We start from the raw sequence: 14,916 nt of genomic DNA, 5'->3' as shown, positions 1-14,916 counted from the left end.
GGGAAGAAAAAAAGAGAATGTTAATATGTGGTATGAGAGTGAAGGAGTGAGACGGGCTGAAAAAAAGTAAAAAAGGAATTAGAGTTTAAAATAAAATTAAAAGTTAAATAATAAAAATAAAAAATATTTACCTAAAAGTATATTTGGAAAATAGAAAATTGAGAAAGTGGATGTAGAATTGTGTGATGATGTAAAGAGAAACCCTCTCTCACTTTCCTTAATTTTAAGTCTACACTTCTCCTTTATTTTTAAGTTTTTTTTAACAGATATACTCTTAATGGAAGGCGTCTGTCAACTCATACTGAAAACTTATTTGCAAAATAAAAAATTATGAAATTGTACACAACAGAGAACGTCTGTAATCGATTTTATATGTAATTTTTAATCGTTTTCGATAATAGTAAATTGAATGTATAACTAAAACTAATTTAATTATGATTCCAGATACTCCACTTAATAATAATGAAATTAATTATAACATAAATTGAAATTTTAATTGTAATAAAATAATTATGGTACAATAATCAAACAAATTAATAACACAATGGACTTTTTTATACTACTATAAATATTCTTTTGTTTTTGTTTATAAGACTTAAATTAATAATAAGAATAACAAATAAACCAACGTATGCAAGTATGGTTGGAATCCATTATCATTTTAATGGTAAATTTTAAATATTCAATTTTTTTAATTAAGTATAGAAACGTGATGAATATATACATTTTTGTCTCGTTCAGTTCTAATACCATCTTCATCTTTTTTTTGTCTCTATTTAAATTACTAATAGATTATTAGGTAATTTAAAAAACTGATATCTATATATATATATATATATATATATATATAAATTTTTATTTAGTTTTTTAATTTTTTTATTTACTATATGTTTTTTCTCTTTTATTTTAATTATTTAATTCGTTTTATATTTATAAAATCCACTCGTATATTTAAGATACCCTTTTATTATAGTTTTGATTATACACTTTTTTTTGTAATTATTTTTGAATGATGTACTATTAATTTAAGTGAATCAAATATATTTTAAGTTTATTTGATTATTATTTATTTTTCTGTATAATATCGCTTAATAATAGTGTATTAAATCAATAACACATATTTGATCACTTGTATATTTTTTTAACATTTTTATTTGTTGTTTATTTTAATTGTGTAAAATACTGTTTTAATAATTTTTATGTAAATATTTTATTTTGTAATTCTCAATTTTATCACTATAATTGTATAATTTTTTTATTTACTATAATATAATAATTTAATATCATTTTCACAAAGTTATAAGATAAAAAAAATCATAAATAAATTCAAATCATTATTAGTTTAATATTTTTTTATTAAATCTCATTTAAGTAGTGTATTATAATGTATAAAAAATTCATTAGTATTTAAATAAATGAAACAAAAAGACATTTAAATATTTTTAAACATTTGTTTTTTAATATTTTAAAAAACGTTTTAACTTTATTATCTTTGTTTTCTTAAATTGCATGATTAAGAAATGTTTTTGATTTTTATAAAATTTTATTTATGTGTTGTTGTATAATATCCTTTTCGTCCTATCCAATTATTATTTAAAATTTATATAAATTTTATTTATTTTTACATATTTAATAGTGAACAAATAAAATTTCAGTACATACACAAATGCAGGTATATCTAAAAATAAGAATGAAACAAAAATTATACTCTCATTGATATGAGGATGAATTGTCACTGTGTCCTCGCTCAGGCTCTGGACAACGAAGATGAGAAGAGACAAAAATATAATTATCTTTGTAGAAATTTTTGTTCTGTTATTTTTAATCAATAATATAATTATATTACATCTATTATATCATGGTAACTTAATAAATTTCAAGTGTACATTAACATATATGTTAAACCTTACCTCTTTTGATTATTAATGAATATGTTCATAATAGCTAATTTATCTTAATTATAATTCAAATATCTCAGATAAATACCCTTCATCATTGTGCTATAGAAACAAATTATACATTTTTTTCAGCAAAAAATTATTTATTTTTAAATCCAGCATTCCAAGCCATTCAAAATATCCATAAATCCCGATATATTTTGTCCACAAATAATAAAATCTGATACATAAACAAGTTAAAAAGAAAAGAAAATAAAAAAAAGAAGAAGCTCAAAACAAATACTCTCCATGTGCATGATCGAAGTACGAAGAAACCCGTAAATGTGGCCCACTAATGCGTTTACGTCCAATTAGTTATAGGTTTTTCTTCATGTATCTCGTACTTTTTAGTTGTACTCCCATAAACTTAAAATAACTATTTTAGAACATTGTTCTTTTAATCGGGTCAATTTGTTTCCAAAATTACCAATTTGGATTAAAAAAAAAACCCACATAGTCATGTTGTAATGTATAAACACAACTTTGTTTTAAATATATCGTATTGTTTATTGACGACTTTAAATTATGGAAGTGAAGTCATCAAATCATACAATGATTTTTTTATAAATTAAAGTTTGTATTGCAAATAAATACCTATTTTAATTAATTATACTTAATAAGGAAAATTGTCATTCCTTATCAAGACTTCACTTACATTTTTTTAAATAATTGAATTTTGAATTGAAATTGTTATCTCTTATGGCAATTTTAATAAATTTCACTTTAAACTAGAATCGTCATACTTCATGACTACTTCATTTTGTTGTTGAAATGAAGTTCTCGTTTCTTTGATAATTCTAGCTCAAAAATAATTATACTAAAACTGAGAGTGATGACAATTTTATTTTAAAATTAATTATATTGAAGTTGTGACAAAAGACGAGGATTTCGGTTCAAATTCAATTATCATACGAAATAACGACTTTAATTCAAAATTTATGATTAATTATAATTAGTATTAATTAAATTAAATGCTCACGATACGAACTTTAATTTACACAAAATTCGTTATTTGCTTTAACTATTTCACTTCCATAGTTTAAAATCATTTATGGATATAATGATTTTTTCATTCAAAACAAAGTCGTGCTTATACAATACAACTTGATCATGTATTTTTTTTTAACATGAATTAATAATTATAAAACAAATTAATCCCATTCAATTAAAAAACTTCATAGGAGGCTTTTTGCCTTTTTTTATCTAGAACACGATTTTGATAATAGAATTTGCATGACAAGTTTTCCATAATACAATTTTAGAATATAATTTTTAAAATAAGTTTTTCCAAATTTAAATTATACATATAATAATATTAGATAAGATCTAAATAATATCAAAATTTAATCTAAAACACTTATCTTAAAATTTAAACTTCAAAATAAATTTCACACCTATAGAATTAAAGAATAATTTATTATGCATGTAGATAAGTTGATCACTTATAAAAGCTCATTGTTCGACTTCATATTTAATATTAAAGTTTTTATTGATTTCAATCAATTGAGGTGTCTTTCAAAGATGCTTTCATGTTAAATTAAGTCAAGATTCGATTATACAGATAATAAATGTTATAATCAACATGTAGTCAATTACCTTATTTAGATCATGAATTTATAGTTTTGTAATAAAATTTTGTTTTAGACTTACTTATGACCCAAATTTGCTTAAACCTAATTAATGACTTAATTCTTATTACTTACATTTTCTATTTCACTTGTATTTCGATTATCGAGTCGAGGTTGTCTGTTTTACTATATAATATGTCTTCACGTTCGCATCTCAATCTTTGTCACCATTTATCTTGAATGTCTGTTCAGTCAAGTTGGAGATTATCGACAAAATGTACTCTGATGTTAAAGTCAAGTTCGACAATTAAACAATTAATGTGTAATAAATAGAATTATCTACTTTTTTTTTTACCTCAAACGAGTATTTATAGTTTTTGAAATAAATTTTAGATTAACGATAGATAATCACGATTCAATTGTTAATAATCTTGTTTTGCTTTAATATAATTAATGTTAATGTTAATGTTAATCTCGTAATTGATTGTTGGACCAGTCAAACGATAACAATAGATTGATCATGTGAATATAATCATATAATATAACTTGTATTAGTGCTTGACCACCAGATCAACATATTGACATTATACATTATGAGAGAATTTTGACAAAAGCTAATGTGATAAAAGATGTTTGATTGACCAGTTAATCAACATTGTTATCTGGACGTTTAATTGGTTGGTGTACCGTAATATACACACAATTAATTTGAACCAACTCTTTGTAACATTTACAAAAATATAAAGAAAAAAATAAAGCTATTTTTATATAGTTTTCAACATATCTTTTTTAATTTTAACATAAGTTCAGTATACGAATTTTTTATTTTAATTTTTCTGGAAGATTTAAAATTGAACTAAAAAATAGAAACCGAACGTAGCACATGGCATTATTGAGAGAAGAAGTGTTGAATTCAGTTCCTCTTTCTTAAAATAATCGGTGTAGATATGGCATTTTGCACTTGCTGTCTTTCTTGCATGAACTCCCTTCGACACCTCACAACATAACCCTTTTCAAATTATCTTCTTCGATTTTAATACGCAACAACTCGTAAGTGTTTTTTTGTCGTGACTTTTCAGATTTCATCTTCAGAGAACCAATACTCTATTTTCAACTCTATTTTTTCTGAATGATATATATATATATATATTTTTTTTCCATATAAGATAAAGATATTCCAAAAATGCTCACCAAATATATATACTAGTAGTTTTGTGAAGTATTTTAAAATTTTGTATTATGTGAAAAATATAGTAGTAATAATAAACAATGCGACATAATAGTAGACAGGTGTCAAGAGGTTTGGGGCAAGTGGCTCTAAAGGAGAGTGTATGAGTATCTGAAGGGTAGGTGTCATCATATAACATCTCTATCACTCATGCATCCTCAAACCAAATACTACTATACAACCTTCTCTTAACTTTTTATTCATTTATTAATCACTCATTCCAATACTATATTACTCACTACTTCAAATTAAACTATTGATTAATTATTTATTAATACATTACTCGCTAGTTCAAATATCAGTGTATGTCAATATGAGATTTTCAACCCAATTTTTCACATGTTTTATTGTTTTAAAAGTCATTATTGCACTGTTTTGGTTAAAACATCCGTCAATCCTATATTACTATATATATATATCAATTGTTTTTTATTTACTTAACTGATTAGTAACACAGTAATAACGATATCTTAGACAAAAGCAATATACATTAAGTGTTCATTGTAATGAAAAGTGATTCAATAGAAAAAAATGTTAGTTTGTATACATTTGGTTTCTAAATTTTAAAAATAAATATATATAGTTATTCTTATTCAAACGATATTAACATATTTTAAATATTAAACATGTTTTTAGTTTTTAGAAATAATATGTTTTCAATGTTTGATATATTTTTTATTTCAAATTTTAAAAATAAACAAATATAATTCTTTTACTTAAAAAATATTAATCTTTTTTAGTTATTAAATAATGTTATAAATTATTATTTAAGTTGTTTATGTAATTTGATATATGACTCGAATATTAATTTCAAACTTTCGTTTTATCATGTAAAAGAAATTAATCTTATTAAGGTAAAAATTATATATCTATTATTTTTTAAATTTAATAAACAAAAGAATGAATTATAGTTTTACATACAAATTTGAATTTAAAAGTTAAAAATATATTTAACTCATAAAAATATTTTTTCATTGCATGCACTATTCTTGATTCTCGGTGTTCCTCCTTATAAATAGCACCCTCGTCAGTTTCCTTTGAGCATCGGTTGATGTTTGCCCAGTCCTCCCTTAAAGAAAAAATCATACATAGTTTTGTTTGAGTTGCAAAGATGTTTTCGGGTATGTCTGGTCTGATCCACAAGGGGCACAAGATAAAGGGGACAGTGGTGTTGATGCGAAAGAATGTGTTGGACGTGAACAGCGTAACCAGTGTTGGAGGCATTGTCGGTCAAGGTCTCGACCTTCTTGGTTCCACCGTCGATAATCTCACTGCCTTCTTGGGTCGATCAGTTTCTCTCCAACTCATCAGTGCCACCAAACCAGATGGTTTCTTTCCTCTTCTTTCACTTCATATATATCACTATACTTTCTTTATTCTTTCTTTTTTGTGTATCTTTAATGGAGTCCAAGAAAAGTGAAACGAAAACATGGTAAAACGGCTTCACTGATTTTTCTTGTTTTCTTTTCTTTCTTTTTGGTTAGCCAACGGAAAGGGGAAGCTTGGAAAGGCTACCTTTTTGGAAGGTATCATCACTTCACTGCCAACTTTGGGAGCAGGCCAATCTGCATTCAAAATTCATTTTGAATGGGATGATGAGATGGGAATTCCTGGAGCATTTTACATCAAGAATTTCATGCAAACCGAGTTCTTCCTTGTCAGTTTGACTCTTGAAGACGTTCCAAACCATGGAAGCCTCCACTTTCTTTGCAATTCCTGGATATACAATGCCAAACACTTCAAAAACGATCGCATCTTCTTTGTCAATCAGGTCAAGTATTGCTTACCAGCCACTCTATACACTTTTTAAGTCGTCAATAACTTTGGTGCAACGATGAAGCTAATAACAACGTTATATATATATTGCAGACATATCTTCCAAGCGAAACACCGGCTCCACTGGTGAAGTATAGAGAAGAAGAGTTAGTTAATTTGAGAGGAGATGGAACGGGAGAACGTAGAGAGTGGGACAGGGTCTATGACTATGATGTCTACAATGATTTAGGCGATCCTGATAAGGGTGAAAATCATGCGCGTCCTATTCTTGGAGGGTCTGACACCTTGCCTTATCCTCGTAGGGGGAGGACTGGTAGAAGACCAACTAGGAAAGGTTTGGCTTCTATTTCTACACTTCACCATGCTAGAATGATCCTTATCGTGAGCTAGCCATGTTGGATGAATGTTGCTTATTGTTTAGAAATTAGAAGTACTTATTTTAAGTTTGAATATTTATGTTTTGCCGCTGATAAATTCTGGTGTTTTTGATGAAACAGATCCAAAAAGTGAGAGTAGGAGCTCTGATATTTATCTTCCAAGAGATGAAGCGTTTGGACACTTGAAGTCATCAGACTTTCTGACTTATGGGCTGAAATCCGTATCTCAAAATTTTCTTCCAGCATTGGAATCTGCTTTTGATTTGAATTTCACGCCCAATGAGTTTGATAGCTTTGATGATGTTCATGGACTCTATTCAGGTGGAATTAAGCTGCCAACAGATTTAATTAGAGACATGAGTCCATTTCCCGTGCTCAAGGAATTCTTGAGGACTGATGGTGAACAGTTCCTTAAGTTTCCTCCTCCTAAAGTGATTCAAGGTATCTCATATTAGTACTAATATCTAAAATGGATCCCAAACAACATTTGAGTTCCAATGAATCTGAGTTATTTGTTATTACTTGAGCAGTGAGTAGGTCTGCATGGATGACCGATGAAGAATTTGCAAGAGAAATGCTTGCTGGTGTAAATCCAAACATGATTCGTCTTCTTCAGGTAAGCCTAATCAAGGTTTTGTTATTATAAAAAATACAGCAAACCAAAAGGTTATATTTTCTGATTTTCTTATATTTACCATTGCAGGATTTCCCTCCACGAAGCAAGCTAGATAGCCAAGTCTACGGTGATCATACCAGTCAAATTACCAAAGAACACCTGGAGCCTAACTTAGAAGGACTCACTGTAGACGAGGTATACATAATATGATAAAATTGTTTCTTAATAAAAGTTTGTTTGATGATTTTTTGAAAGATAACGAGTACAATATATTTGGTTGGAAAGGCAATTCAAAACAAGAGATTGTTCATACTTGATCATCACGACTCAATCATGCCATATTTAAGGCGAATAAATGCAACATCCAACAAGGCTTATGCCACCAGAACCATCCTTTTCCTGAAAAACGACCGAACTTTAAGGCCACTTGCCATAGAACTGAGTTTGCCACGTCCCGGGGATGATAAATCAGGTGTTGTTAGTCAAGTTTTTCTGCCTGCAGATGAAGGTGTTGAAAGTTCTATCTGGCTTCTAGCAAAGGCCTATGTGATAGTGAATGACTCTAGCTATCATCAACTAGTCAGCCACTGGTATAAATTTTCTCACCAAAATCATATAAAGGCTATTCAATTCAATCCAAATATATCTATATGGAATGATTATTAACAACTTTTCATGGATTATATATTAGGTTAAACACACATGCAGTTATGGAGCCATTCGTCATAGCAACAAACAGGCATCTCAGTGTTGTTCATCCTATTTATAAACTCCTGCACCCTCACTATCGTGACACCATGAACATAAATGCCCTTGCTCGGGGAGCTCTTGTCAACGACGGTGGAATTATAGAGAAAACCTTTTTATGGGGAAGGTATTCTATGGAAATGTCTGCTACGATCTACAAGGATTGGGTTTTTACAGATCAAGCTTTGCCAGCTGATCTTATAAAAAGGTGATTCATTTTCATCCTGGTTTAGTTTATTGCTAACAGAAGCTGAAAACATAATTAATCTCATGAAGTTATCTGTAAATTGTGATATAGAGGAATAGCAACTGAGGATCCAGAGTGCCCTCATGGTCTTCGTCTCTTCATAGAAGACTACCCTTATGCTGTTGATGGACTTGAGATATGGGATGCTATCAAGACATGGGTTCATGAATATGTTTCCTTGTACTACAAATCAGATGACACACTGAAAGAAGATCCCGAGCTCCAAGCTTGGTGGAAAGAACTGGTAGAGGTGGGTCATGGTGACAAGAAAAACGAGTCATGGTGGCCTAAGATGCAGACTCGTGAAGAGCTAGTCGAAGCTTGCAGTATTGTGATATGGACAGCGTCAGCACTGCATGCAGCTGTTAATTTTGGACAATACCCTTATGGAGGTTTGATCTTAAACCGTCCAACTATCAGTAGGCGATTCATGCCCGAAAAGGGTTCTGCTGAGTATGAGGAGCTGAAGAAGAGCCCTCAGAAGGCTCTCTTGAGGACCATTACACCAAAGTTTCAGACCCTTATTGACCTTTCAGTGATAGAAATATTGTCAAGGCATGCTTCTGACGAGATCTATCTGGGTGAAAGGGACAATCCAAATTGGACATCTGATACAAGGGCCTCGGAGGCTTTCAAAAGGTTTGGGAAGAAGCTCTCAGAAATTGAGAAGAAACTCTCAGAGAGAAACAATGACGAGAAACTGAGAAACCGCCATGGACCAGTTCAGATGCCTTATACTCTGCTCTTCCCTTCTAGTGATGAAGGCTTAACTTTCAGAGGAATTCCCAACAGTATCTCCATCTGAAGACAAGGAATCTGAATCCTTCTTCCAAACCTACTGTGTTGTTTAATAAAGTCTTCCGTGTTCGACCTTAATAAAAGCAAATGTACTTTTAAAGTTTTTTCAAACAATAAAGCCAGAGTTACTGCTTCTTGCAATATGGCTGGCTACTCTTGTAATCTGGAACAAAACTAAAAGATGGGTTTCACAAAATCCATGATGTTTGGACTTGTATGTTTTATGGATGAACCGTTCAAACTAGAACGCATAATCCTTCCAAAACCAACAATATATCATGGAAATGCAACAAGTGATTGGATTTTAAGTACTAAACATAAGCACAAGAAACATATACTCTAACAAAAAATCTGATGCCTTTTTTCCCCTATTTCGTGTTAATTTACTGCAAGAGAAATGTAACATTAACAAAAACTTTAGGGGGCATTCCGAGAATCGAACTCGGGACCTCTCGCACCCAAAGCGAGAATCATACCACTAGACCAAATGCCCAACATTGGATGAAACGATTCAAAAATCCTATTTAATTTTATTACCTTATTTTTCGGGCTTTGTTTCTCCGGGGAATTAGTTGATCTAGGTGGGTAAATGTATTTTTTTTTCTATTGTTTGGGTAATTGATGGTACAACTTTATATTAATCATAACAAGAAAAAAAAAGATAAATTCAAACGTTATATTAGTATGTCCATATTTTTTATGAAATAGAGGAAAAATTAACATAATTAAGAAAAATAGTTATACATTTTTTTATCTATAGTTATTATAATGATTATTACACTAAAAAAATATTTACCATAATATTAGAATACAATCTCAATAGAAAAAGAAACTGGATTGAATAAAATAAATGTCTATTTAATTTTTCCTCACATACAGAATTTTAAAATTTAAGAAAAATTAAAATATACTAAATTTGACAAGTTCTCAGTTCATATTGTGTAATTTTTTTAAATATAATGTTTTAATATAAGAATTTAAATCTATCAATTTTAAATTTTATTGTTTGGTATATTATTTTAATTACAATTAAATATCAAAATTATTATCCGATAATATTAAAAATCGTGAGTAGAATAACCGTATAGATATTTCTTTATTTAATTTGTTTTTATATTTTTATATTCAATTATATTAGTTGTTGAACATTTAATCATAAATTACAAATATTTATGACTACAATATACAATATTATGACACACTTTAAATATTTATGTTTGTTAAATAGTGGTTTATGTTGGGACAAATAAGATTATTTTTTTATTTGCAACATTATAGAATTATTAAAATAGGAATAAGATTATTTTCTGGTTTTCATAATGATATGCAAACACAATTTTCACTATTATTAAGAAATACAAGTACATAATAATACAAGTACATTTAGTACCTCGAAATATACATAGATAAACATCAACCAGCGGGGATGAAGGAATTATATTCCCTCCATATGACATTTATTTAAAAGCTAGAAAGCTGAAGAAACATAGAACCCTTAGATAGAGATACTGTTGGGTATTCCTCTGAAGGTCAATCCCTCCTCACTGGAAGGAAAAAGTAGAGTGTAAGGCATTTTAGCAGGTCCTGTGCGGTTTCTCAATGTCTCATCATTGTTTTTCTGTACAAGCTTCTGTTCAATTTCAGCAAGTTTCTTTCCGAACCTCTTAAAAGCTTCCAATGGCCCGGCATCAGAAGTCCAAAAGTCTCCACCATCTCTCTCTCCGAGGTAGAACTCATCAGATGCGTGCCTTGACAATATCTCTATAACTGTAAGGTCAATCAGGGTCTCTTTCTTACCAGTAATAGTTCTCAAAAACTCCTTCTCAGGATTCTTAGCCAACGCATCATACTCAGCAGATCCTTTCTCAGGCATGAATCTTCTGCTAATAGTTGGCCTGTTCATGATCAAACCACCGTATGGATATTGTCCGAAGTTAACGGCTGCATGAAGGGCTGAAGATATCCAAATGAGGGTTGTGGAGACATCAACCAACTCTCCACGTGTTTGCATCTTTGGCCACCATGGCTTATCTTTCAAATCACCATGACCCACCTGAACAAGTTCTTTCCACCAAGCTTGGAGTTCAGGGTCTTTTTGAAGTGCCTCGTCTGACTTGTAATAGAATGCCACATACTCTTCCACCCACGACTTTATGGCAGCCCATATCTCCAACCCATCAGAAGCATAAGGATAATCCTCTATCAAAAGCTTAACACCATGGGGAGCAGATGGATCTTTAACCGCAACTCCTCTGACCACCCGAATAACATTGATTAGCACCACATTTATAAATCTTGAGACCTTTTACTTTTTAAAATCCTTTGAAATATTGCTTACCTCTTGACAAGATCATTGGGTAGTGCTTGATCAACGAAAGACCAGTCCTTGTAAGTCACAGCAGACATTTCCATAGAGTACCTACTCCACAAGAATGTTTTCTCTATAATACCATCTGCGTTGACCAAGGACTTGCGGGCCAGTGAATTGATGTTCATGGTATCACGGTAGTGAGGAAATAGGAGCTTGTAAACAGGGTGAACCACACTCAATTGCCTGTTCGTTGCTATGACGAAAGGCTCAACAACTGCATGAGTGCTTAGCCTGTCATCCATGTTATTACGTTAATCATTTATTCATTAATACATAAACAAAATTAACTCCAATGCGAATCGATGATATCATACCAATGGCTAACGATTTGATGGTAGCACGAGTCATTCACAATAACATAAGCCTTTGCCAGCAACCAAACGTAAGCTTCCACTCCCTCGTATGCAGGCACATAGACTTCACTGATAGGACCGTATTCCTCACCCTGATCATGTGGCTTACTTAACTCAATGGCCAATGGTGTCAGTGTTCCATCCTCTTTCAAGAAAAATATGGTTCTCGTAGCATAAGTCTTTGTGGTAGATGAATTTATTTTCCTTAAATATGGAATGAGATAGTCATGGTGATCTAAGATGAACAACTTATTGTTCTCGATAGCCTGTTCAACCATGTATAATTAATTAATTGCTATTCACCAAATTCAAATAGAAGAAAACGAGAAACCAAACAGACAAAAGCAATAGCAAACATTGATGAGAATTAATTTTAATGTTCAACTGGATACTTATATCATTACCTGCTCAACAGTGAGCCCTCTTAATTGAGGCTCCAAATGCTCTTTCGTTATTATAGAGGTATGGTCTCCAAAGGCTTGAGTGTCTAGCGTGCTACGTGGTGGGAATTCCTAGAATAAATTTAACACGCGATGAGTAATCTCAAAATTGGCAGGCAAACATTTTCGGTTACATATAGTTTTTAACAAATCAACTTTGAAATTAAGCTTACCTTAAGAATCTTAATGACATTAGGATTGACACCCGCAATGGTTTCTCTTGCAAATTCTTCATCAGTCATCCATGCAGACTTATCCACTGCATCAAATAAGAACAGTTTAATAGTCCGTCCACGTCATTGAATAGTGTTGAATAAAAAATAAAAGTACATTGCTAATAAATATGTCATTTTTCTTCTTATTTAACATGTGTAGCCTACCTTGCATGACTTTAGGTGGTGGATACTTGAGGAACTGTTCACCATCACTTCGAAAAAGTTCCTTGACAATTGGTATGGGAGCATATTTGCTGAGAAAGTCTGTGGGCAATGTAACTCCACCTTCATAAAGCTTGTGCACTTCAGCAAAACTATCAAACTCAAGACTCAAAATATTTCCATCGAATGCATCGGTCAAGACTGGTAACACATCTTGGGATACCGATTTCAATGCATAAGCGAGAAAATCGGATGACTTCAAGTGACCAAACGCTTCGTCTCTTGGAAGGTAAACAAAGTCGCTAGGCTTCTCACTGTTAGGATCTGTGGAGATGAACACATATTACATGTTAGGTCAAAAGCAAAGCATGAAAAGTGTATATATACATTACAACAAAAAATGAATAAAGTGGGTAACCTTTTTTAGTTTTGGGTCTTCCAGTTCTTCCTCTACGAGGGTAAGGCAAGGTAGAACCTCCAAGAACAGGGCGAGCAAGGGCTTCACTTTTATCTGGGTTGCCCAAGTCATTGTAGACATCATAATCGTAAATTCTATCCCATTCCTTTCGCTCTCCAGTTCCATCGCCTCTTACAACCTTCAATTCTTCTTCTCTGTACTTCACAAGTGGGGCCGGTGTCTCGCCAGGAAGATACGTCTGCATTGTTATATATCATCAATAACTTGGTTTATCTATATGGTGTGTGAAAGACGAAGAAGAAGAAAGAATTAAATGAAGTAGCTTACGTTGTTGGCAAAGAAAATACGAGTAGTTTTGTATTTATCAGCATTGTAAACCCAGGAATTGCATACGAAGTGAATGGTTCCGTGGTTAGGAATGTCTTCGAGAGTGAGAGATTTGAGGTAGAACTCATTCTGCATGAAGTTCTTAATGTAAAAGGCGCCGGGAATTCCGAAATCACTGTCCCATTCGAAATTAACATCGTATGCTTCTTCACTCGCTCCCAACGTTGGCAATGATATCTGTCCTCTTAACTTCGTAGCCGTTCCAACTTTTCCTTTTCCTTGTCCTATCAATTTTCACACCAAATTTCACATTTTCAAATTCATTCTCACATCAATCTTATAACAAAAATTAATAAATTATCTTATTCAATTTATTCATTACTAAAAATTATAGCTAAATAACAACTTTTTATAATAATATTTTAACAATAAGTTACGTGTTATTATTTTATTAGTTTGTTTAAATTTATTTTTAAAAAAATATTTAAAACATATCAATCGTGATCTATCATTTAAACTAAAAAAATTATTAAAAAAACATTTTCTTTATAATCATACTTGATTGGATGTGTTATGTATCAATATCCTTCTGCCAACAAAAGTATTGAATCGTTTTGATGACATAATAAAAAGTATTACCAAAAAGTTTTGTTTCTATTTGAAAAACCATTGACCCAATGAAAGATAAATTATTATACGCATTTAATAATAACATATATTATATTGATTTATTGATTTATTGTACGAGACCCGCCAAGAAAAGCTAACAAATAATTTACATCATTAAAATAAGTTTGGTTACTATTAAAAGAAGCAATTTGCCTAATGAAAGATAAATTATTATATTATAAACAGACATGATTGATGTATGGTATGAGAAAGTCAATACATCCAATAATATGAACTAGCTTCACACTGAGCAATGTATATAAGAAATTAATTATTTTTGAAGTGTTGAGAATGCGATGATGGACGGTTTGTGAATAAATGAAAGTGAAATAACGTAATTAGAGTAAATATGAAAATTGAAAGATGTTTAGAGTGTGTGAAGTGTTGTTACCATCGGCCTTGGTGGAACTGATGAGCTGGATGGAGATGGAGGTGGCGAAAGCAGTGACGGCGTCGACGAGACTGCCGGCCAAATCCAAGACGCTGTCAACGACGTTGGCAGGGTTGAGGATGGTGTTGATGTCCAACACATTCTTTCGCATAAGCACCACAGTTCCCTTTATCTTCTGCTTGTTTCCGAAAATTCCTCCCAATAACGACATCTTTTCAACTTCTTTTCTGTTTTCTCAATCAAACACTGTTCTTCTTCTTCTTAGATTAATGAAGA

At 31.1% G+C, this 14,916-nt stretch overlaps 2 protein-coding genes and 1 non-coding gene across 3 annotated transcripts; 1 reads left to right on the top strand and 2 right to left on the bottom strand.

Annotated features, from left to right (window-relative positions):
• The first annotated feature begins 5,778 nt into the window (after positions 1-5,778).
• LOC124834165 (seed linoleate 9S-lipoxygenase-3) lies at positions 5,779-9,435 on the top strand. The gene is made up of 9 exons (XM_047308797.2): positions 5,779-6,061; positions 6,218-6,504; positions 6,603-6,843; positions 7,007-7,327; positions 7,417-7,502; positions 7,590-7,697; positions 7,788-8,092; positions 8,194-8,457; positions 8,548-9,435. The coding sequence occupies exons 1-9, from the start codon at positions 5,845-5,847 to the stop codon at positions 9,299-9,301; spliced, it is 2,583 nt and encodes an 860-aa protein (XP_047164753.2). The 5' UTR covers positions 5,779-5,844; the 3' UTR covers positions 9,302-9,435.
• A 280-nt stretch (positions 9,436-9,715) lies between these two features.
• Positions 9,716-9,787, bottom strand: TRNAP-UGG (transfer RNA proline (anticodon UGG)). Its single transcript has one exon. It is a non-coding gene; the product is annotated as a tRNA-Pro (tRNA).
• An 827-nt stretch (positions 9,788-10,614) lies between these two features.
• LOC148196827 (linoleate 9S-lipoxygenase-like) lies at positions 10,615-14,916 on the bottom strand. Its single transcript, XM_088093362.1, has 9 exons — positions 14,641-14,916; positions 13,581-13,864; positions 13,254-13,491; positions 12,839-13,159; positions 12,632-12,717; positions 12,423-12,530; positions 11,980-12,284; positions 11,633-11,896; positions 10,615-11,546 (listed from the first exon to the last, which is right to left on the bottom strand). Exons 1-9 carry the CDS (start codon positions 14,849-14,851, stop codon positions 10,790-10,792), a joined length of 2,574 nt encoding a protein of 857 aa, XP_087949488.1. The 5' UTR covers positions 14,852-14,916; the 3' UTR covers positions 10,615-10,789.

Source organism: Vigna umbellata, chromosome 6 (assembly GCF_029865625.1).
Source record: "Vigna umbellata cultivar VRB3 chromosome 6, Vumbellata_1.0, whole genome shotgun sequence".
NCBI lineage: Eukaryota > Viridiplantae > Streptophyta > Magnoliopsida > Fabales > Fabaceae > Vigna > Vigna umbellata.
The sequence above is the reverse complement of the archived record's forward strand: the minus strand, read 5'-3'. Positions and strand labels throughout refer to the sequence as shown.

Coding starts and splice junctions, on each gene's coding strand:
- LOC124834165 (XM_047308797.2), top strand. CDS start 5,845: ATGTTTTCGGGTATGTCTGGTCTGATCCACAAGGGGCACAAGATAAAG. Junction 6,505..6,602: donor GCATCTTCTTTGTCAATCAG/GTCAAGTATTGC, acceptor TATATATTGCAG/ACATATCTTCCAAGCGAAAC. Junction 8,458..8,547: donor CCAGCTGATCTTATAAAAAG/GTGATTCATTTT, acceptor ATTGTGATATAG/AGGAATAGCAACTGAGGATC.
- LOC148196827 (XM_088093362.1), bottom strand. CDS start 14,851: ATGTCGTTATTGGGAGGAATTTTCGGAAACAAGCAGAAGATAAAGGGA. Junction 12,531..12,631: donor ATGTCATTAAGATTCTTAAG/GTAAGCTTAATT, acceptor AATTTATTCTAG/GAATTCCCACCACGTAGCAC. Junction 11,897..11,979: donor CATCAAATCGTTAGCCATTG/GTATGATATCAT, acceptor CATGGATGACAG/GCTAAGCACTCATGCAGTTG.